Genomic DNA, 25,345 nt, shown 5'->3' on the forward strand with positions numbered 1-25,345 from the left:
TTTGCTACTGTATTAAAAGTATTTATTTAAAATATGTCCACCTCCTTCCAAAAGATGGAAGACACAGGAGCCCATCTCTTATATTATGAGGTATATGGTAACAACAACAATAATCCTAAATGCAAAAGGACCATCAGGTGCTTAAATATAAAACTGAACTTTGGCAAAGATACGAGTGTTATACAAAATAACACAGCCAATAAGATAATACATATGTTTTTACACCATTTCCCCATATCATGGCCCTGTCCCCTTTCACCCTTCCCTTTGAAAGGGAGAGTTATAACCCTGTCCAGATGACTCAGAATTTGAAGTGTGGTCTGACATTTATTTTTCTCAAACTTCAGTATTACTGCTGTACAAACTACACTTTAAAATATTTGAAACAGATACTGAATTTATTGGTTGGCTATGAGTAGGAAAATACATTGGTAAAGAAAAGAGACCCTGTATATAAATATAATACTAGCAAGTTACAATTTGACTAAGAAAGTTCCACTGAAAAGAAAGAGTAAAAGCCCTTGTTACCACCAGTCCATATGGTGTGAATTCAGTTTTCCATTACCCTTATCAAAGAGCTGCCTAGACAAATGTGACATTCTTTGAGCATAGTGCAGATAATGTGCTGGGTTTTCTTATTACACGAATGGTAAACAAGAGTTAGTCCAGTGCACTACACAACATAATGTACTGTGAATAAAGACTAGATACTCTAAAATAAACACATCAACATACCAGTTTTTAAATTTTACATAACCAAAAGGAAGAAATGAACACCTTAAATACTGTATGTGTGTGTGGGACACAGCCTTACTTAAAGTGTTCTTCCAATTACCTGCAACAGCTATGCTGGATATTCCGATTTTGGCAGGACTGGGAATTAAACCCAAGTTCTTTCATGGTGAGCTTCACTTCCAACTCTTTTTATAAAATTTATTTTGAGACAGGGTTGCTAAGTATTAAATTGCCCAGGCAGCGCTCAAACCTGCGATCCTCCTGCCTCAGCCTCTAGAACAGTGGGATTATAAGCATGTACCACCACATTGGGCTCTGATTCATTAAAAGACCAAAGGGCTATAACTGTTTTGCCTAGGTTGGTTTTTGCAGGACATGACCCCAAGTTTAAAAGTCACAATGGAAACTAATTCTGTTGTTGTTTTTTTATCTGCTACCGGGGATCTAACTCATGCCCTCGCACTTGCCAGGTAGGCGTTTATGCCGCTGAGCTAAATCCCCGGCAATGGAAACTAATTCTATAAATTTGAGTAACAAAAAAAGTGTAACTTTAAAATTTGAATGTTATTATCAAAAACTTCAACCTTACGCTTTGAAACAAATTGGGGGGGGGGGACACCAAGGATCAATCTCACAACCTCGCACTTGCCAGGCAGGTGCTTGTGCCACTGAGCTATATTCCTAGCCCAGTTCTGAAACTATTAATTTCAACATTAAGAAGTGCATGCCATTCAATTTAATGATATCCTTAGGTTTCAAAGTGCTAACCCAAAATAAGTTCTCCTGATTGCCCCCAATCAAAAACACAAATGAAAACTCACTTCTTAGAGATGTTCTTGGCCTATCTTCTGGGACTATTAAAGTTGCAATCAAGAATTTACTTCTACAACTTTAGTTTAAATTATGCCATAAATTAATTTTGAACATTATTTAAATTCTCAAAGCATAAATAATTACCATTAATATGGTAAAAAGTATTCAAGAGATTTACAAAGAGGAATTGAGTGCCTTGAAATTTCTCATCTTTAAAACAGAAAACATAACCCAAATTTTCTGTATAACATTCCTAAGATGATTTTTCCAGCAAGAACACTGAAATTACATTATGGCAAACATGAAATACATCTGATACAGAACTTTTGTAAAATAATCTATACTGTGAAAACATACTAGTTTTTATTGCGTTTTAGGGAGTATGGATTATTGGAAATTATTCAGGACATCGAAAATATCTAAAACTTAAACCCCAGCTTAATGAAAGTATCATAGTCTGTCAAAATACTTCTTTGTATTTTGAGGATTCCAGCTATAAATCTGCACTCTAGTTCAGTGTCCACTCTCTACAGTGGGAAGCCATTTGAGCTGCTCAGCAATGCCATGTGCCTGGAACAGGCTAAAGGAGTCTTCCCCAGATACAACAGGCTGTTACAGCTCAGTGTGTGGGCCCCATACCTCAGACATACGCAGACAGTAACAAATACAGATGAAAACATTCTGTGTAAAGCTCCAACCTTTAGCATCTAACAAGTGCACTCTAGTTCCAGCATCTACAAAAAGAACGTATCTTCTATTAACAGATACAAAATAAGTAAGTGTTCCTCCCCTGCCCATCCACCAAAGCTCTCTGGACCTGACTCCCCTTGGAAAGTCGCTTCCTCCGTCAGTCCTCCCAGCTCCAGTCAGCCTTACTGGAGATTGTCATGATGCACATTACAACACAGTGTTTAGAAAAAATGAGTAAACACATTTTTATTCTCACTTTACAAAAAAACCTACAAAAATACCATAAAGTCATGAACTGGTTCTACACCAGTAATACCAGCTTTCCAATGTACTGATCATAAACTAAATGTGTTTGATGTCGGCACAGTTTTAAAAAGTGCCAAAAGGAAAAAACAAACCAAAACCAAAACAAACAAACCCCCCAAAACAAAAAAGCCAGAATACAATTCTTTGTTTAAAAAATAAAACCAAACTAAAACAAACCAAAAAAATAAAAACTCTTAAAGGAAAAATCAGGTCCAAGACAAAGATTCGAGATGAAAACCTTTTGGGAGAATTTCTTTAAAAGGAAACAAAGGAAGAAAGGGAAAAAAACATTTATTTAAAGAGTATTGTAACTTTATTTTCTCTTAAAAGAAGAATAAGCACATTTAGTGCTTAACATTTTTCATAAAATTTTAAGTCATCCAAAATGACTCATTCTCTATAAAAATTGTTAATAACAATCAACAATTTTTTTTCTTAATGCTCACATGGTGTCCTTTTGCTCCCCTGCCTGCAGTTGAAACAAAAGCAGACCAAACACCCTCTGAATTCATTTGATTTTTCAGAAGAATGAATGAAAACAAAATATATACAAATTAACTCTGCAAAGTTAAAGCTGGCTCTAATCTCTAATCTACCAATGCCACTATGGGCAAACACAGGGTACAATGCAACTTTTATCTTGGTTGACATCTGACAATGACTTGGTCACTTTAAAAATGATCTAAAGAAATGTCTTAGGGACCCGTTTTGAAAATGCATCTAATTTATACTGCTTCATAAACAGAAAATTATTTTTCTTTGAAAAGGAATGATTTTAAAAGAAAATCTAAGAGAACAGAGAATACATGAAAAAAAAAAAGAAAAAAGAATTCACATGATAGTATTTTGGGTGACAAACAGCACTGTGCAATGATACCACAAAGCAGTGCGTGGGTCAGGTGAGCAAAGACCCAAACTATAAACATTTTCCAAAACGTGATACTTTATGCTTCACAATGGGAAAAAAAGCCACAGCCCATACAAAAGCATTTTCATAAAATTCTCACAAATGTTAAATAATATTTAAAAAATATAAAAGAGGATGCACAGATTTTTCTCTGCGTGCACAGGCAGTGCTTGGTGAGAACAAATTCAGGCAGGCACAGTGGAGAGGACAGGATGTCTCAAACAGGAGTCAAGAAACTGCATTTAAGCAGCTGTAATTTTTTAACTTAAAAAAGTTAAAGATTTAAAAATATCAGAACATACATACACTAACCATCACATTCAGTTCATAAATGCCTATTAAACATTTACTGTTCAGCTTATCTGTCGTAGTAGATAGTTTCCATAAAAATTGAAGAATTCATGAATAAGTTGCCTCTGGTCCAAAAAAATGTCCTACAGTTTAAGCAGACTTAAAGAGCAATGTTCTCAATTTAAAAATAAAGTAGTACAAAAGGGCTAACAAAACCCTAACAGTGCAAATCACTGCAGAGAAAGTCTGTTGCAACTCTTTTACAAGCTGGCCTTCAGAACACAAGAAACAAGGTAAAAAATTTAGCCTTAGTTTACAATACAACTGTTTTCAAATTTGATTACTCTTAAGTATAAAATTTCATAAGTCAGACCATACAGAGTCATAAAGGCTAAATTGAAATTCTGTATTTTACAAATAAGTCTGAAAAAGGGTGTAAAGTCTGGAAGAATGGTCTCTGGATGTTACTACTGGCCTCAAAAAAAGTAGTGCTACAGATTCCTGTGCAAAGAGAATATGCTGTTTCAACATTTTCCTATTTCAAGGCATGAAAATAGTATACTGGCGAGAAGAAACAGGAAATTACTTGTAACGACTCAAAGGTAGGTGCAAACACACCACTCCCTGTCTAGCAGTATACAAAGCATATTGGGCTCAGAATGTGTCTGTTGCTAGCACCTGGCTTTCACACTATGTCCTTTTATTAAACCATCAAATTGAAAATTCAAATCACCATTAAGAAAACCTTCTAGCCATACCTCACCCTTATATTCAGATTTTCATGAGTTTACAAGTAAAACTGAGGTTCTCCTCTGAAGGTACTTGACTACCTCCTGCCAGAAAGGTGAATGCCATTGACTTGGGGCAGGAAAGGCAGTAAGAGCTCCAGTTGTGCAAAAAGTGAGAAGTGGTCAGAGGGGATGAGAGGGTGTGGGCAGCCGCTGATATTGTTCTCAACTAGCCAATGGTGGTCCAGAGGTCCCAGGATGCCTAAAGTGTTCAGCTGAGGTTTGGAATAGAAGATGTAGTCAATTATACCCTGAAAAACAAGAGTAAGAGAAAAACACAAGGCCCCACATTAAGATAACACCAAAATACAGAGTGGTTTTAAGATGTATGCTTACAGTTACATTTGGTAAACAAAAGAAATTACTAGCTTATAGGAAGCAGTACAATAGAAACCAAATGGTCTCACAAATGTCAAATTTACCCAAATTAGGCTCTTTTTCCTGCAAGCACCATTAACAAATCTTCAACTAGAATTAGAAGACCCCTCTTGGCCATCTTTGCTGTTCTTTACTAACATAATGTGCCATTTTCTCAAACGACTCACCACCCTGCCACTGTACAGCCTTTTGGGAGGTGGGGTGAGAAGAGCATCTATTTGCTAAATTCCTTCTAGCCCCAGGACCAGAACACAGGCTCTCCCTTCTACTGGCAATATTTTCTTAATATTTGCCATCTGGTTAGTTCAAAGTCAGATTCAATCACTTTCTTGTTCCCACTTATATAATATGTCCAACCACTGATTCGCTTCCCTTGCTAATGCTCTTCCCAAGGTATGATTACACACTCATTTGTGTGGGTGAGACCTGTTGTGACTTTGATGTGGAATGTCCTCAAAGACCCACGTGTTAAATGTGGCTTCATCTCTAGGCTGGCTCTGCTATGGATTTTTGGGAGGTACAGCACAGCACCTTATGTCACTAGGGGTAGAACGTGAAGGAGACTATGGAACCCTGGCCCCCTCTTTTCTTTTCTCTGGTTCTGTCTCTCAGTCAATGAGGTAATAAGTTTGCTCTGCTACTTGCTCCTACCCATTAGGCTCTGCCTTGCCAGAGGGACCAAGAGAAATCATATAATGGGACCTCCAAAACCACAAGCCAAAATAAAACCTTCTCCTTGTAAGTTAATTATCTTGTTACAGGAATCTGGCCAATATATAAAGCCTGTCACTCCCAGCAGACTGCAACTGACTGAGGCAGGGGAGGCTATTTCCACCTGCCCTTGCACATCCTTCCAGCAGCTCCTGAGAGTTGTAGCCAGCATGCAGTTAAGATCTGGTGGCTTTGCCTCTGTCTGTGATTCAGCCCCTCTTCCATATGCTCTTAGCCAGACACTGGAATGTATTCCAGTTAAGAGGAAAAACTCTATCCTCTCTCCAACCTTTGGTTACTATGTTCACCTCCTCATTAATCAGTCTGCCTAAAAAGCTGGGAGGAAACAGTACTTAAAGAGAAACACAGGTCATCATTTTTACGCTTTTTAAGTGGCAAGAGCTCCCAAGATAGCACCTAAGCTCTTACTTATACTCTAATAGACAATCTAACAGAACACTTATTTTTCTAGCAGGTTAGAAACAGGAACTGTAATTTAGTAGAACAGAAATACAAAAAGTTACTAAAAAAAAGACATTTGATCAAAATAAAGTGACACAGCCAAGTAATCACTGATATAAAAAAAAGTGAGTCATTGAGAAAAGGTTCCACATTGTAAGATATTAACTGTGTAAGGCAGCACATAAATATATTTTAGAAACATTCAAAAAAGGATAATATAAATCATATTTTAGCACTCAAAGGAATACACTTTCAGCTAAACTGAAGTACACATGAAAGAAGTTTCATTCTCACCTGACTACCAAATTAGGTATTACAGTACTGCATATCCAACTGAAAGCATATAAGAAATGGCCCCTAGAAGGTGAAAGCTAATTTAAGGATTAATTTACATTCGTTATTTCATCTGATTTCTCAGTGTGGAAAATATTCTAATAGATTAGTAAGTAAGGATGTGACATTAATCACAACTACAGAAGATCAATAAAAGCATACAGAATTTAAGGTTGTTTAATTACAGTCTGAGAAGAAAAAGAGACACTAAAGTACCCAGGGCCAATCCTGGAGTGTCATAATGTGAGACCCAGCAATAGTATTATTCTTTGTTCAGAGTGATATTAGCCGGCTTGGGTTTGTTCAATCCCAACATAATTGAAGATATGGATAACTGCATGTATGTTTAAGTGTAGAGGATTGATAACCATATTTCTAAGTTTTTGTTGGATAGTACAGAACTGGTTGCAGTCTCACTGTTTGAATCCCCACTTTATATGCTCCACTTTAGTATCCTGAATAACTATTTGTAAGAGGACAATCTGTAATCATCAACTAGTGATTTCTTATGTTTATTTTTTTTTTGAAAGTATGTATTATTTCTATCCATTTACTGTTTTGTTTAGTCTTTCTTTAAATAAAATTTTTTTAAAAAAGACACTGCAGTACCCAGTGCTGATCCTGGAGTGTCATGATGTGAAATCCAGCAATACTATTATTCTTTGTTCAGAATGACTTTAGCCTGCTTTAGTTTGTTTAATCTCAACATAAATGGAGATATGGATAACTGCATTATGTTTAAGTGTATAGGACTGACAACCATATTACTAAATTTTTGTTGGACAGTTGAACAGAACTGTTTGCAGCCTCGCTGTTTGAATTCCCACTTTACATGTTCCACTTGTGTATCTTGAACAACTATTTGTAAAAGGACAGTATGTGAACATTAACTAGTGATTTCCTACTGTTTATTTTTTTCTCTGAACATATGTTTTATAGTCTGAACACACACCACATTTAAAGCCAGGAGTCCATCATAAGACACACCTTGAAATCAAATGTGTAATTCGTGTAAGGCATCAGGCCACTCTCATAGGCACTCTTTAACTTGAAACCGTGGGTGATTCTTCCATTGGTCATTCCATTCTTTCCATTACAGCTGAAGTTCATAAGACTTTCATTGTATCTCAGTTCCTTAAAGTCTTTGTGATTTGTTTCTACCCCACCTGTGCTCAAATATTCTACAACACCTAAAACAAAGAGACATGTACTTTTACCATGTCAAGTGTATTATGTAGTAAACAAAGTATACTTCAAAAAGGTCATACAACAGTAATTAATTTTAAAAATATTCCCACTTTCTATCTAAAATGTTTTTAGAAAAATTTTTGCTAGAACTTGTCCAAATCTATTTCACAGTTGTAATCTTTCTGCATTAAAAAAATGCATCTCAAATAGATGTGCCTTAATTATCTTTATTTATGACTGCATAAAACAACTGAACCAAAGTGTATTTGTCAATAAACTAGTATCTTGTTTTTAAAAATTCAGGTTTCTATTTTTTAAAAAGAATTAAAGATAAATACCACATCAGCATCTTAAGTACACACATTTCAGCTTACTCTAAATTATTTACAAGACAATTATGATCTTTGGATTTTACATGTCACTTTGTAACACCGCAAACTATGGAAGAGAATCTCACTAGCTAGCTACAAAGCAGTTTCATCATCCCTGGACACTATTTTCTCAATTTCTTAAGTATAAAATAAGCTCTGCAAATATATCTTTAGTCAGCATGAATAAATATTATCCCATGTATTTTCTACTAACACACTGTACATTTTTTTCCTTGCTCCCTGTAGCTAAACAGAAAATGTAAAGTATGCAGAAAAATTGCCAGAAATTAATAAATTCCTACACTATTAGCAATGCCCATATAGCTGACGAGATGGATGGAAGAATAACAGGTCTTAGCAATATTTTTATTTCCCCCCAAACAACTCTTAAGATAAGACAGTTTTTCCTTACTGGCTTTTATTTTGTGATGGCAATAATGCCCCGCTAAACTATCTACTACAGAGGCAGGTGTGAGTGAGAATGCATGTGTCCGAGTCCAAGGGAAAGCATTCTTATGCACAGAAGAGTGTAGACAAAGAGCTGGAACACAAACAAGAACCATCTAGTTCACTATTACAAGGGCTACAGTTTATCTGCTATACCGTCTATGGAAAAGTATATGCTCAAGATCAGGTTTTCTGTATCTCTGACTTTGTGATTTAAAAAAAAAAAAAAACCAAAATTCTTCTTTTTATTAAAATGACTTGAACAATCTATGTAAACAAATGATCTCAATTCCTATCTGAGGTGCACTTTTTTGAACAAGTCACTTAAAAGAAACATTTTAAGAGTGTGGCCAGGTCTGGTGGTACACACTTGTACTCCCTGCTTTTGGGAGGCTGAAAAAGGAGGATCACTTAAGAGTATAAGACTAGCCTGGGTCACTGAGTGAGTTCAAGGCCAGTCTGAACTACATATACAGGGACATTGTCTCAGTCAAGCAATCCAACAAATAAACGTCATATAGTACAAGATCAGTCAAATTCTGAGTTTGTACTATCACATGCCAGAATTCTCAAGAAGTGGACTTAGTAACCTTTTGGGAATCTGGATAAGTTAGGATAATAGATGTTCGTTCACAAGTTATTTCAAGTTAATACACTGAATGTTCTTTTATTTATGATGCCTAGGTCCAGAAGTGTTGTGGATCTCAGGTTCTGAAGTATCTGCATATACCTAATGATCTTGCAGTTGGGATCCAATTTAAACAAGAAATTCAACTTATATCTCATATACCACTTACACACAGTAGGATAAAGGGAATTCTACACAGAGTTTTAAGTATGAAATGCAAGTTTCATGATGTGGAAACAGCCACTTGTGATATGATGTCAGTGCTTTAAGTTTGCTATTTCAGGTTTTGGATTAAGGAAGCTCAACCTGTACCACTTACATGTTTATCAAAGATGATTAATGACCATTCTCCTTAAGTTTCCATAATATCAGTTCTTTTTCAAAATGATGCCCCTACCTCACACATAAAAAATTTTAAAGTTTGCTCCTGACTGGCAACACAAACTGAATTTTCATTGGAATTATCAGAAACAACTGCAAAAACACTTTTAAGTCAAAAATATTTGCACTGTATAATACTTTTTTCTTACCAGAGTCTGGCAATGAATTAAGATCTGCACATAAAACAAGAGGAATAGATCCAAATTCATCCAATATACTGGATTTGAGGCTTCGAGAGGCTTTATCAATAATATTCTTCACTTCTGAGAGGAACATCATAGTTTGTACCAACTTCACATCAGAGTATTCAGGGTCCCAATGCATATGAGCATTAGCCACAAGAATAAGTTGTTTTTCTGTTCCAAGATGTGGCTTTCCAGCTACATTAGATAAGAAGAAAACAAACAAAACCCCACCCATCAGCCTAAAGATTCTTAGTCTGAAAGCAAGTTAAATGTATCAGTCTCAAAATAGAAAAGAACCTCAAATTTTCTAACAGTTCTCCCTCTCTTCCCTGACTACAACAAGCAACGCAGACACCTAAATGTTTGGGTGATACCTTCTACTACAGATTTCATCATTGTACTTTCTCCTTACATCCCATTCTATTTAGGGTAGTTTGATTTTTAAGTAGTTCTGCTCCCTTTAAACTTTCAGTCTCATATGTCCTAAAGACTGAAAGTTTAATCTAAACCCTCTTTCTTAGATATTAACCATTAAGTTCCACTGTCTACCTTTAACATCTTTAACATCCTCCCCATTCCGACTATTCAGAAGTTTTAGTTCTCAGCATGATGGCCACTTTATGCCTTGAAGATGGTCACTTTATGCTTTGAATTTGAAGTAAATGGACTATTTTCCAAAACTCAAGATTTCTAAATAATTATTACAAGCAGATCAGGAAAATGAGCTAGCTTACAGAATATTTTATCCACTGGTAGTTATTTTAATTTTTACTTTTTTTCTATGTGAAAAATTCCTCAAAGCAAAATATGTAAGTTTTTTTTAGTTATGTGTCTTTTTGACATTTGTAATATTTTTCTAAGCAATGTTTTATTATCTTAAGCTTTGTGGAAAAGATATTTTAGAAAAACAAATTCTCACTGAGTTTCTTCAGGTGTTTGACAAGATCATCAATATATGAGATGTCTGTTTTTTATTCTTTTTGTAAATGGTAATCAGAATTATTAAATTTTGGAGATCAATTTTACAAAAAGTGAAAAGGCCACTCACATGACATTTCAATCAATTCCTTTCGAAGTTCTAGCAGTACTGCAACTCCAATGTTATCTTTTGTCATGACTCTGTTCAGCATAGCTTCAGACCCTTCTGAATTTGCCATTGCTAGCTGATTAAATTCAACAGTGTGTTTCTGAACCAAAGTAAATCTAAAACAGAAACAAAAACACACACATAAACAAAGAATTGGAAATATCAAGATATGAGTATTGTGGGAAATACAGTTTTCCCAAACTTCCTTAACAGATATGGTGGCACTTAAGTCATATTATGGAAAATCTCTCACATTCAGCATCAACTTTCCCACATCCATTCAAAGTTGTTTTCAATCTGTTATTGATACAAATAACATCTTGAAATACCTTTACAAATTAATGTAATGCAGTAATCTTCCATTTAGATTTCATGCTGGAACAGTCCATCTTATAATTTATAAATAATTCTTTTTCAAAATACAGGTTTAAGAATCCCTCTATCATCCTAGAGGAAATGTTAAGGATGTAGTATTTCAAATAACAATTGGAGTTAAAGTCCTAGTAAACACCTGAAGAAACAGCAGCACTTTTAAGTATATCTACAAAACAAAGTTATTTCTGATGATTAAAAACAAACAAAAACACCTAAGTCAATAGTATTGTTTTCTTGATTAGTATTAATGCCTCATTCTCTTATATACCCAAGTAATTTCCATACCCTTGGCCCCCACCCTGCAAACACCAAGAATACTTCTCTTTTAAAAAAATGAAAGGACTTACTTTTCTGTCTTGAAGAATATTGCACAGCCATCAACATGTTTTCTTTCTTGTTCTGACATTGTCCTAGCTCGAGACTTAGGACTAAAGAATCCATTATAGCCACGTTCTTTCAGTTCTACCAGAAAAAAACTGTAATACTGTTCTGTTTCAACCTCCTGAAAAAATTGTAAATGGCAAAGTTACTTCAGAAAATTAGCCCTATACATTAACTCCGTGTGTATAGTCTTTTAAAGCTTGAAGTCATAAAAGACTGAGCTGCTGATTAAAGAATGTAATACTGTTCAATCTATCTGAAACCAATCACAACATATATTTGTTCTTTTACAGATACCAGTTACTGCCAAGGTCAATTCTTTTGTTGTTCAGGAGTAACAAATGGGAAGATGCACATTCATGAATGCGTGTCTTTATGTCTTAGGATTGATGAAATAAATCATAAAAGTAGAAAGAACTTCATAGATCATAATTTCAGACCCATGAGAAGACACTGACTTGCCCAAGGTTTTGTAAGTTATTATGACAGCTGCAATGAAAGCCAAAGTTACTGTGCATAAACTGTAATTCTTTTCCTATCATGCCCTAATTAACTCTTTTAACACTAATGGTAAAGTAAAATTATCTAGGTAATGCTACAATTTCCGTTACTTTGCCACCCAACTCAAAAATAGTGTGCAGAGACACCACAGGAGGCAGGAAAGTGAATACTTATCTGCTACTGTAAACGCTTAAAATGAGCTCAACACATTTGCTTATGTGGTAGTATAGTGTGGCAAAGCAAAGCCGATAAAGCTCTTAGGATTCACACACACACACACACACACACACAAAGAACAGCAAAGAAAAAAGCCAGTATTTTAAGAAATGCTGAAGCTACATTTTCAAATGCACCAGTGTAATGTATTCTACTGTATTCATCCCTAGCTTTACCAATGTTTTAAGATTCTTGCACTTTAAACACTCTTCTGTGTCACTTACCTGAAGACTTATTATATCAGCATTGCAGCTCAAGATTTCTTGAATAATGGCCTTTTTCCTGTAGTCCCAATTTAGTGCCCATGATGGACAGTAGCCATATAACTGCCGGGTCGCATATTTATCACAAAGAACATTATAGCACATGACAGAAAACAAGGCTGTAGAAAAGATAACTTTACTTATTCACACATAGGTGGGATAAAAGGTAATTTCAGTAACAGTTTTCATTTAAATGTTAAGTTTGTTTTTATTCAATATATATTACTAAAAAGCTACTATCTACCACAGAGAACATAAAGATAGCTCATGAAAAGACATACACGAACAAATTAGAATACCAGTGTTATCTGCTATAAAGGTAAGCACAGAAAGTAAGTCTGAAGTTAAAAGCGTAAGCTCTTGAGCCCTTTCAACATCTAAAACCAAGGCTCCTCATTTCTCTACTTCTTACACTAAGTCACTGATTTTTTTTTTTTTCTTTTGTACTGGGGATCAAACTCTCAACCTTGCACTTGTCAGGCAGGTGCTTATGCCAATGAGCTAAATCCCTGGCCCAATGATTCTTAATGTAGGGGGGGGAATACAGAAAAAAACTACAGGTATATCTAAGAGATAGCATGAGTTCAGTTCCACCCAATGCAATAAAGGTGAATACTTCAATGAAGCAAGTCACATGAATTTTGTAGCTTCCCTGTGCACATAAATGTTAACATTTATACTAAATTACTATCAGCATGTAAGAGCATGTCTAAAATAGGATATGTAAGATATACTTTATAGTTTAAAAATGTCAGGCATTATCCAAGCTTAGAAAAACGACGGCAGACTTGATCAACATAGCACTCTAGCAAATTTTCAATTTATAAAACAAAAAACATAGTTATCTGTGAAGCACAATAAAGCAAAAGTACAAAGAAACAAGGTCACACCCATAGTGTTAATTCATGCAGAAGGAAAGGAATATCACAGACCAAATAATGTTACATGCCATAGGCGCTTCCAAACTATTTTCATATAATTTAGGTTAAATACACTTGGAACATTTTAAGATTTGGCAACTTTCACTATAGAAAGATCTTACTTATTTAAAAATCACTTTGACTGATGCCTTATAGCAGGGCTTCTCAACAATGGTACTACTAACATTCTGGGTAGGTAAACTATGGGGACTGCTTAGCAGAATTGTTGGTCTCTATCTACTAGATGCCTGTAGCACTCCTCTTAGTTCTGATAATCAAAACTGCCTTTAGACAGTGCTAAATGTTCCCTGAGCATAATACTGCACCTATTTGAGAAGTTGACATTATAGGAGAACACGCACAGAGGACAGATAAGCTAGAGTGAAGTCTCTATTGTGCCCTCTTATAATCCAATCAGCCATAAGTATTCAGCCTTACTGTTTGTTGCCCATTACCTAAACAGTGACAATGAATCATTTAGAGCTTTCTATGAGAACAAATCGCATGATGCTGCACACATGCCATAAGTTTACCACTGCTGATCTTTAGCACGTGAAGAATACTATACGTCTTATTGAGATCAAGTAAAAGTAAATTACAAGTTAGGTGACTAACCAGTTGGCCTTGTTCTGTCTGGTTCTTGTAACATAATCCAAGACCTTGGAGGTGGCTGTTCTGTAGAAACTAGTTAAATATAGAAAACATAAAATTAAACAATATTCTTGTATATCTTCCTAATAAGAAGGTTTAAACAAATGACCACTTACTTCTTTTTGCAGTACCTGACAAATTATCAAGCAAATAGTTCAGTAGCCTTCTTGTTCCATCTGGTTCCAGAGAGAGGTTCAATATATCCTGGGTAAGTGGATTTCCTAAATTTTTAAAATACGTAAATGAAACCAAAATAAATACTAAAATATTTCAAACTTTAAAAAATACAATAAAACATCCAATTTTCTGTAACAATTAGCAGTTACTAATAACTTACCAAACTAGAGAAAATACTATTTTTCAGTTTTTTATTTGCAATCTAAAAAATTTATACCATGTTCAACTAAGATACTCAAAAGATTAATGAACTGATGTCAATACAGAAGTGCTCTAGCAGTGCTCTGACCCCTACACCTCACCAACACATGGTTGTGACGATTAAAAGAGAATATAACTAGATGGGGGTGGGGGTAGGAAACTGGAAAGAGGGACTGCAGAAAGGATGACAAATATAATGACTCAAAGAGAAGTAAAACTTTGAGAATGCCATAAAGCTAACAAGAAAACACCATAGTGATAAATATAAGTCTTGTGTTTAGATTTTTAAAACCTACCTTATTACATTCATTACATAACAAAACAAGGCAGGCTTGGTAAGAGTTAATTTACTAAGAAAACAAAACAAAACAAAAAAATCCTGGAGCCACAAGCCATTTATAAATTTAACAACAGTTTCCAGCCAAGAACTAAAGCAAATACAATAACTTACAAGTACCTTCAAGGTCTCAAATGCTCTCAGAAAGACTTCTGTTATATATAAACAAAGAATAACAGCACAGTGCAATATTTCAAGCAGCCAAGTTCCTGCCCATGCTACACAAGTAGCCAAAGCTCCACTTAAGAAAGACTATAGATAAACAGATTGAAAAAGGTAGACAAAATTGCGAAGGATCTTAGCCATAAAAAGTAAAGAAAACTGAAAGGATAAGGTGTTTAATAATGATCACAGTCTTGAAGAAAAAGTAACTGTTCCCTGCTCCTGAACTCGAGTCAAAAACTACAGTCAAAAGCAGAATCAGAACCAGAACAGAAAAGGCCAATTCAGAATAGAAGAGGTTGGTACACAGAAGTAGTATAGAAGGTAAACTGTCTCACCATGTAAAGTAGTAGAGCTTTGTAATCAAAGAAACTAGATTACATGGATGAGAGAAACAGCTAAGTTAATCTTTAAGATCTCTTTCAGTTTACGGTTCTAAGAATTACAAATAAAAAATGTGCTACAGTCTGCAAGAAGACAAGAAATCATCTTCTCATATATGTACAGTTCCTACAGTCTGCAAGAAGACAAGAAATCATCTTCTCATATATGTACAGTTCCTACAGTCTGCAAGAAGACAAGAAATCATCTTCTCATATATGTACAGTTCCTACAGTCTGCAAGACAAGAAATCATCTTCTCATATATGTACAGTTCCTACAGTCTGCAAGAAGACAAGAAATCATCTTCTCATATATGTACAGTTCTTTATTCTTGCATCAGTCCTTTTATATTTTCATTTAGTCACATTCTTGGGACATATGCAGTCATTATGTATAAATTACCAGGATTTTTGTTAAGTTTTGGGGTTTTTCTTCAGGGGGGCCTTTTGAGATGTGGCCTCACTATGCAGTTCAAGCTGGCCTTGAGCTCACTTTGTAACCCAGGCTGGTCTCAAACTGTCAATGATATTCTTGCCTCAGCCTCTCAAGTGCTGGGAATACATACATGCACCTAGCAAGCATATTTTAAGAACACTGTTTCAACCAGGACATCTCCATACCAGATAAGCAGTCCATTTTAACCAGACCTACATTGATGCTCTTTTTTACTACTTTGTAGTGAAAAAACATGTAGAGATGACTGAAATTGTGATTCTCCCTTCTGAGTTCTTTGTGAATTAAAAACTACTCCTAAACATAAAAAATTCAAAAATTACGACTCTCTCAACAGTGCAAATGAGGTCCAGTGGTATATTTTCGTCAATGTCTATTTGCTTTTTAGAAATTTCTTCAATTTACAATTACTCTTCACTGCCTGGAAGAACAAAATGTTTATAGGATGAAGGAAACAGTCACAACAAAAAGCTTTAGAATTAAAGCATGATATGGTATCCTCAGAAGAAACAAAGATAAGGGACAAATTTTCAGGACCAACAGCATAAACATTTTTCCCTATTCCTCTTGCTAAATAAAACTAAAAATCCTACACACTGCAGAACAAAAACACATAAAACACATACAGAAGTGAAACACATATAAGACTCTGAAACGTGAAAAGACAAAATAGGTACCCTCCTGAGCTGAGAAACGCCATAACAGTGGTTTGTGGGTTTACTTTTTACCTCATATCCCAAAACCTTTTTACCTATATCCCAAACATGGAGCTGAAAAAAGCACTAATATGGAACTACCAAGGGATGCAGACCAAAACAACAACAAAAGCCAGACATTTAGCAAAGGGTTGACCAGAAAGGCAAAACAAAATTTACGTAAGAATCACTCAAATCCAATAAACACCGAAGAAAAAACATGGTCCCATAGCTACCTACCAGTAAAGACCAAGTGAGAAGCCCTACGGTAATGTCCACACTGAGCATTCAATCCCACACACCCTCCTCTCTATCAGGAATGAAGCTTCTTTATAATTTCCTTCTGAGGGATGTACCAGAGGGACCCAAGTAGAGACATGAATTTCACTACTCCTGGCAGTAATGAGACCACACCAAAGTAGTGTCTGTGGAGTCCATGTGGGAAACATTACCACCTCTACTCAACAGCAGTGAGCATCTCTTATCCCAGATACACCAACAAAGCTAAGTGAATGTGAATTTTTATGTTTTCTGGCAATAGATCGTGTTCTTGCTTTTCTTGCCATGGCAATGTTAGAGAAGTCAGCTAAAAGAAAAGTTTAAGATCCGCAATCTCCTAATATATTGTAAGCCCAGTTTCAACTAAAACTCACTCATCACACCAAGAACCAGAAAGATTTTAATGGAGAGAAGATAAATAAGAGATTCCAACACCAAGATAACAAGATAACAACAAAGAGAACAGAAACATTAGAATTATCTAAGATAAAGCAATCATGAAAAAATGCTTCAAGAGAAATTACAAACATGCTTGAAATAAGTGAAAAAAAAAAGTTCAGCAAAGAAAAACTGGCAAGTAAAAGGAGACAAATGAACATACTAGAACTTAAAAACAGGATAAATGTAGGAAAAAGAAAACCTCAGTGGATGGACTCACAGCATAACTGAAAGAGGAAAGAAATCAGTGAACTGAAAGACAAAACAGAAATGACTCAATCTAACACAGAAAGAAAACACCCCAAAAGATTAACAGACTCTCATTGTAGGATTATACCAAAAAGTTTACAAAGCCTTGGAAATACAAGACAAAAGATACCATGCTGAAAAATGCATTCAAAGAGATAATGGCTGAACATTCCAAATTTGGCAAGAAAAATAAACCTACAAATTCATGGGAGCTGAGCAAATCCTCAAACAGGACAAACCCTAAAGAATCCACATCATACCTCATAAACTAACTTCTGAACACTAAAGGCAAGAACATCTTGAAAATAGCCAGCAACCCAGAATTCAATTCCCAGTAAAAATGTCCTTTAGGAATGAAGGAGAAAAACAGACACTTCTCATATAATGATAAGTGAAAAGAATCAGCTATTCGTAGACTCCCTCCCCTCAGTGCAACACTAAAGGAAGTTCTCTACAAAGAAAATGACAAAAGAAATCTTGAAAATACAATTTGAAGGAAAAAATACAGTAAAAAAAATATGAACAGACTTTAGCTTTTCTTAATCATTCCTGATAGCTTAAAATATATTCATAACCTTGCTGTAGTTGTATATATAGAAAGTATTTTCAACAACAATATTATAAATTAAAATTAAAAACATTGAGTTAAAATTTCTACTTTTAAATTGAGTTAAAATTTATTTTAACTGCTAAAACAGTATCAGTAGACTGTACATCACAAGCCTTGTAGCAGCCACAGTTATACAAATATATATACTCAAAATTACTGACAAATCAAATTAGATACAGTAGTACCTCAGTTCACAAATATAATTTGTTTCATGATTTTGGAAAAGATGGCCACATTGTGTCACCCAATATAGAGTTTGCAAACAAAAACAAAACTATGCCAAATGTTTCTGCCCGAGAATGTTTGCAAAGTGCTCATGAATCAGGATACCACTGATATCTAAAAATGCTTAATACAAAAGGCAGAAGAAAGAAAAAAGAATAATAAAAACAAGAAATCAAAAAATACAAATGAAAGAAATAAAAGGAATAAAGATAGGATAGAAAAGTTAAATTACCATTATTTGCAGATGACATCATATTCTACATGAAGATTCCCAAAACTCCACCCAAATATTTTCAGATCTAATAACCAAATTCAGTCCCATAGCTGGATACAAAGTCAACACTCAAAAAATTGATAGCATTCCTGTACATGAATAACAAACTCACTCAAAGAGAAATTAGGGAAACAACACCTTTCACAATAAGATAAAAAAAAAATGAATACCTAGGAATCAATCCAATGAAAGAAGTAAAAAACCTCCACACTGAAAACTATAGTACTCTGAAAAAGGAGATTGAAGAGGATATTCAAAAATGGAAAGATATTCCTTACTCTTTAGCAGAAAGAACCGATAGTGAAAATGGCTATACTTCCAAAATTGCTATTTAATGCGATCCCAATCAAAATTCCGACATCATATCTCACAGAATTAGAGAACACAATCCTAAAATTCATTTGGAATCAGAAGAGACCTAGAATGGCAAAGGCAATACTGGGCAACAAGGCAAGGCAAGGGGCATCACAATCTGACTAGAAATTATACTACAAAGCTATTGTGATAGAAACATGTGGTACTGTAAAACCAACAGTAACAACAACAAAAACACCAGACCTAGGATTAATGGAAGAGATTAGAATAGAAGATGCAGAAACAACTCCAGACATCTTCTGAACATTCTCCAGACATTCTAAGGTCAAAGATCTTATCTTTGACAAAGGTGCCAAACACTTTCACTGGATAGACTCTTAATAAATGGCGTTGGGAAAACTGGGTGTTTACATGCTAAGACTGTAAGTATACCCATTGTTTGTCATCATGCAATAAATCAAAATCAAAGTGGATCAAAAATCTAAATATTAAAACAGCAACACTACTGGGCCTGGGATTTAGCTCAGCGGCGTAAGTACATGCTTTGCAAGCACGCAGTCTTGAGTTCGATCCCCAGTTCCAAACAAAAAATAAAAAACAGCAATACTGAATCTGTTGGAAGATGGCACAGGCAGGACTCTTAGACACATTGGTGTAGGCAAAGACTTCATGAACAATACACCAGTTACACAGAATCCACCACAAATAATCAACAACTGGGATCTCATATTAAAAAGCTTTCACACATCAAAAGAAACCACCAACAAAGTGAATAAACAACCCACAGTGTGGGAAAAATCTGTCAGCTATTCCTCAGACAAAAGACTACTGTAGAATACATAAGGTACTAAAAAAGTCCCAATCCAAAGATGGGCATCTGAAATGAATAGACATTTCTCAGATGAAAAAGTAGAAATGGCAAATAAACACAAAAACCTCTGCTCAACATCACTGGTCATTCAACATACTAAAACAATACTGATATTCCATTTCACATACTAAAACAATACTGAGATTTCCATTCAGAAAGAATGGCTATTACTAAGAAACCAATAACAAATGCTGACAGAGCTGTGGGGAAAAAGGAACCTTTTTCCACTTTTGGTAGAAGTACAGACTGTGGCGACTACTATGGAAATCAGTATGGAGATTCCTCAAAAAACTAGGACTAGAAGTTCATTTGATCAAGCTACTCCACTTGTTGATATCTTGCCCAAAGAATTAAAAACATCATACCACAGTGTTATATACACACCCATGTTTACAGCAGCACTGTACACATTAGCTAAATCTTGGAAACAGCCCAAATGTGCATCAACTGTGAAAGGATAAAGAAGATGTGGGGATTTTTATACAATCAAGTACTACTCTGCCATAAAGAAGGATAAGCCTGCGACATTTCTAGCTAAAGGGATGCACTTTGAGACCATACTCAAGTGAAATTCTGGCACATGTATAAATATCACATTTTCTTCTGGTGTGAGAAACTGATAATAATAAGGACCAAAGTGTATAATATTGTGAAATAGGAAGAAAATGTTCAAATGGGAAGGAAAACTAGGGACAGAGGAAAAAGGAAGGGAGAAGAAAGAAAACATGGAAACAAAGCTCTTGTAAATAAGGAAGGGAAGAGGGGTTAAAGGGAGGGGAAGGTATTGAGAAAAAAAATTAAATTGTATCATGTAGCTGGGCATGATGGCACATGCCTGTAATTCTAGCATTTGGGAGGCTGAGGCAGGAGGATCCCTGCAACTTCAGGCCAGCCTGAACTGCAGAGTGAAACTCTGTCTCAAAAAGGAAAAGGAAACAAACAAACAAAAAAAAAAAAAAAAAAAAAAATATATATATATATATATATATATATATACATACACACATACAGCATCATGGTTTATGTCAGTCAGTTACCCTCAAGCCTCATACAATTATGGACTCCCCCAAATCTAGCTTTTGTGATTGGTTTGTTGTTTAATGCTCGAATTGGTGGTGTGAATGCTACACCTACCTAGGGGTGGAGCCAGCATACGATGTTAACAGCAGAAGAAAGTGTGTGTGTGTCTCTCTCTTGCCAGTTTGCACCTTGCTGTTTGCAGCCGGCCATTTATGACAGCCTGCCATACCACCCTGCCTTGCAGCCAGTTGAGTACCGATTGAAACCTCCAGCCTGTAAAAAATAAACCTTTCCTTCCCTAACTTTGGGCATCAGGTATTTTGTCTCAACCAGTAAAAAGGAACTAAGCCAACAAGTACAAATTCCCTATAATGAAAGTAATCATTATGCATAACTACAATAAACTTAATTTTTAAAGTTAGGAAATCAAGCTCTAATTTATCAGTAATATTAAACATAAATATACTAACTAAAATACAAACCGACAAGAGTGGACTAAAATACATGATCTAGCTATATGCTCATCCAAATATAAATAAGCAGGCCAAACTGAAATAGATGGAAAAGATAAAACTGAACATAGTTGAATTTTTTTTTTCCTTGGAGACAGGGTCTTGCTGTATAGTTTAGGCTATCCCTCTGTTCACTGTGTAGACGAGGTAGCCTTAAACTCCCAGTGATCCTCCTGCCTCAGCCAAGTGCTGGGATCTAGGCATGTTCTACCATGCCTGGAGACATAGCAATTCGCAAAGTTTCTACTGAACAAGAAAATTTCAGGTCGGTGCTGTGCCACTGAACTGTTATTTCCAGGCCCTAAACAAGACAATTTCAAAACATTTTTTTTATTTTTGGGTACTGGGAATTGAACTTAGGCCTCCCTACTGCCTATAACTTATCTCTTTCTGAGACAGGATCTCACTAAATTCCCTAAGCAAGTCTCAAAATTTCATCCTCTGACATCAGTCTAAGAAGCTGGAATTACAGCTATGTACCACCACACCTGGGTCAATAACAATTTATACAACTGAAAGAAAAGTGGATAAACCTACACATTACAGTTGGAGAAACCCTTCTCTCAACAATTGGTAAAACAAGACAAAAAAACTCCACGCCATTAATTTAACTGTATGTTACATTAATATATAGAATATAACCGACTTGTATAGAATATTCTACTTAGTAACAGTCAAATATACATTCCTTTTCTGCACCAAAAAAAGAGACTATATCATTGGCCATACAACAAAGTTTAACAAATTTAAAAAGACTAAAGTCATACAGAATGTATATGGCCAAAATGATAGCATATTAAAAATCAGTAACTGAAAGACAATGAGAAAATCTCAAATACTTGAAAATTCTAAGTAACCCATGTGTCAAAGTAGGAAGTCTAAAGGGAAATGTTAAAATTCAATGAGCCACTAAAAACAAAAATGTAACATACCAGGGGCTGGGGATTAAGCTCAGCGGCATAAGCACCTGCCCTGCAAGCAGGCAGTCGTGAGTTCGATCCCCGGTACCGATAAAAAAAGAAAAAGACAAATATATATATATATATATATATATATATATATATATATATATAACATACCAAATTTGTGGGTTGACACAAATGAAGCAGGGCTAAAAGAGGTATGTGTAACATTGCATACACACATTAGAAAAGAGGAAAAATATCAATTCAATAATATAATCACCCTCCTCAAGAACCTACAGAAAAAAACCAAAACAAACCCAAAGCAAGAAACAAGAAGGAAATATTAAGATCAAAAATCCAAGAGAATGAGGCTGCTGTGCTCTCTTTCATGTTAGTCTGTGCTCATACTTCAAGAGTGTACTTTTTAACCACTTTAACGTGGTCCAATCTTGCTCTGCACCACGTTTCTTTCCTTACCTCCAATAAACGCAAAATTTCACTTTAGGAAAAAAAAAAAAACAATGAAAATGAAAACAACTATTTTTTCTTGAGAAACTAAGGATCCAAATTCACCCATTAAGATGATCTGAACAGTCCTACAATTATTAAGAAAATAATTTTCTATTTAAGACCCACTAAAAACTGCGCAGGTGGTGCACACCTACAATCCCAGCACTTGGGAGGCTGAGACTGGAGGACCACTCTAAGTTTGATACCAGCATAGGCTACAAAGTGAGCGCAAGGTCAGCCTTAACTGCATGAGACCCTGACTCAAAAAGACAATAAAATAAGATAAAATAAAATAAAACCTACCAAAAAGACAATCTTCAGGCACAGATATTTTCACCAGAAAATTCTATCAAATTTAAAGAATTAACTTCAACTGTACAGAATCTCTTCCAGAAAAGAGAATGAGGAAACACTGTGAAATTCATTACATAAAGCTAACACTATCTTGACATTTAGAAGCAGCAAAGAGCATACAGAACAAACCAAAATAAAAAGAAACTACAACTATGCCTTATAAATACAGATATAAAAATCTTTAAGAAAATATTAGCAAACTAAATAAGCCAATAAGAAAAAAATTATACACCATGACCAAATTAGTGTTCATTCTAGGAACCAAAGGCTGGTTCAATATTCAAACAATGCAATTCACCACATTAACAGGTCAAAAATTCCTATGAACTGATGTGGAATAACCATCTGACAAAATTACACACCTATTCATGATAAAATTTTTTAAAAAGTTTTCTCAGAAAAAAAACAGAAGGGACTTTCTAAAATGATAATCAACATCTACTGCAAATATATAATAGTGAAAAACTATGTAGCTGGGTGTGGTGGTGCACATGTATAAGCCCAGCACTCAAGAATTGAGGCCAGACAATTGCTGAAGTTTGAGGCCAACCTGGGCTACACAGTGAGCTCAAAGCCAGCCCGAACTACATAGCAAGACTCTGTCAAAGAAAAGGCTACGTAATTTTTTAAAGGTCAGTAACAGGACGTCTGCTCTCTTACATCTTAACACAGTGCTCAAGTTCTAACAAATGTAGTAAGGTAAGAGAAGTAAAACCATCTTTATTTGCAGATGACATGTAATAATACAGTTAAGAAATCCAAGCAAAACAACCCCTCAAAACACCAACAAACCAAAAAGCCTCACCAAACAAAACAACAAACCAACAACTTAACTACAACTCTTAAGAAGTGAGTTTCACAAGACAATAGAAGCTAAACATAAATATTCTATCATAATACTTGAAATACACTCATAGCAAAATTTAAACAACAATATAATTTGCAGTTATGCAAAGCAAAAAGATGTACATGACCTGTATCCTCAAAATAATACAACACTGATGAAAAAAGTCAAAGGCAATGTAAATAAATAGAAACAGAGAATGTTCTTGACTGGACAGGAAGACAACCCAGTAAAGATGTTAAATTTGTCTGCCAGTTTAAAATAAAGTTAACACAACTGCAATAAAAATCTCACTACTATTCTTGTAACTAGGACAACACTATTCTAACATTTGTACAGAGAGGCAAAAAAACTAGAAGAGCTAAAAATTTTTTTTGAAAGACTGAAATAGAAGAATCAGCATAGGTTATTTCAAAGACTTGTCAAGCTACTGGAAACTCTGTGCTGTTGGCAGACAGACACACAGATCAGTGGAACAGAATAGAGAATTTAAGAACAGACCCACACAAACATGTCAAAATGATTTTTTGACAGGGTGTTAAAGCAATTAAATAGAGGTAAGGTGGTCTTTCAATACATTGTGCTGGAGCAATTGGAGATCCATGGGAGGTAGCAGTTGAACCAATCCTCACATCAATTTTTTAATTTTTTTTTTTAATCGGTACTGGGGATTGAACTCATGACCACCTGCTTGCAAGGCAGGTGCTTATGTCACTGAGCTAAATCCCCAGCCCCACATCAATTTTAAATCAAAAGAAATCACAGACTTCATTATAAAATATAAAACCTCAAAAAAAATTTTTTTTTAAATTTTTTTTTAATCTCAAAATTTTTAAGACAACTTTCAGAATCTAAAACTACTAAGGGTCCTTAGACTTGACATCATAAATAGAACCTGTGAAAAGAAACTGATAAGTTGGCCTTTCTCAAAATTAAACACTTTTTGGTTTGAAGAGACAGATCACTAGAAAATATGTACAAACTGCAATTTCAATAAAGGACTAGCATCTAGAATATTTAAAGCATCTCCAAAACTTAACAGTAAAAACAATCAAATTAGGAAATAAGCAAACACAGGAAGAGATATTTCACAAAGGACAAAATACAGATGAAAACAATTCAGCAAAAAAAGTTCCCCAGAACTAGGGATTGAATCCAGCAGCCCTTTTGTCATTGCGTTACATCCAATTTCCTTAAAAAACTAACCTATAATCCAAGGGCCCAATGCTTACAGTCCTGGGCATTTAGCATAGAAAATAAAGATTCATGTTCACCAGATAACCCATAGTAAGGAGGACATTCAACAGCTTAAATTATAACAGTTTCAAAATGTAAACTCAGATGTCTTTCAACCAGTATGGTTAAATCAACCATCTAACAAATTAACTTGAGTAAAAGAAGCCAATCTCACAAAGTTACTTACAGCAGGATTGCTTTTATGTAACACTCTTGACCCCTGTGGTTGTTACAAATTAAGGAGTAAATTGGAGTGGAAATAAAGTAGGCATGGGTATAAAACAGCA

At 35.1% G+C, this 25,345-nt stretch overlaps 1 protein-coding gene across 7 annotated transcripts in view; it reads right to left on the minus strand.

Annotated features, from left to right (window-relative positions):
- Window positions 1–25,345, minus strand: part of Cnot6 (CCR4-NOT transcription complex subunit 6) — a 67,312-nt gene continuing 41,967 nt past the window's right edge. For 5 of the 7 annotated variants that reach the window (XM_063230438.1, XM_063230435.1, XM_063230439.1 and 2 more), the window contains 8 exons: window positions 14,125–14,229; window positions 13,973–14,041; window positions 12,399–12,556; window positions 11,424–11,578; window positions 10,663–10,817; window positions 9,579–9,809; window positions 7,402–7,604; window positions 1–4,781 (listed from right to left, as the gene is read on the minus strand). In XM_063230438.1, coding sequence (XP_063086508.1) covers window positions 4,569–4,781; window positions 7,402–7,604; window positions 9,579–9,809; window positions 10,663–10,817; window positions 11,424–11,578; window positions 12,399–12,556; window positions 13,973–14,041; window positions 14,125–14,229 — 1,289 coding nt within the window. In that variant the 3' untranslated portion in view covers window positions 1–4,568. The remainder of the gene's footprint in view (window positions 4,782–7,401; window positions 7,605–9,578; window positions 9,810–10,662; window positions 10,818–11,423; window positions 11,579–12,398; window positions 12,557–13,972; window positions 14,042–14,124; window positions 14,230–25,345) is intronic. The other 2 variants (XM_063230441.1, XM_063230437.1) reach the window with 1 other exon arrangement.

This window comes from Cavia porcellus, unplaced genomic scaffold (genome assembly GCF_034190915.1).
Source record: "Cavia porcellus strain 051 isolate PalLab524CR breed Dunkin Hartley unplaced genomic scaffold, mCavPor4.1 scaffold_19, whole genome shotgun sequence".
In the NCBI taxonomy this organism is placed as follows: Eukaryota; Metazoa; Chordata; class Mammalia; order Rodentia; family Caviidae; genus Cavia; species Cavia porcellus.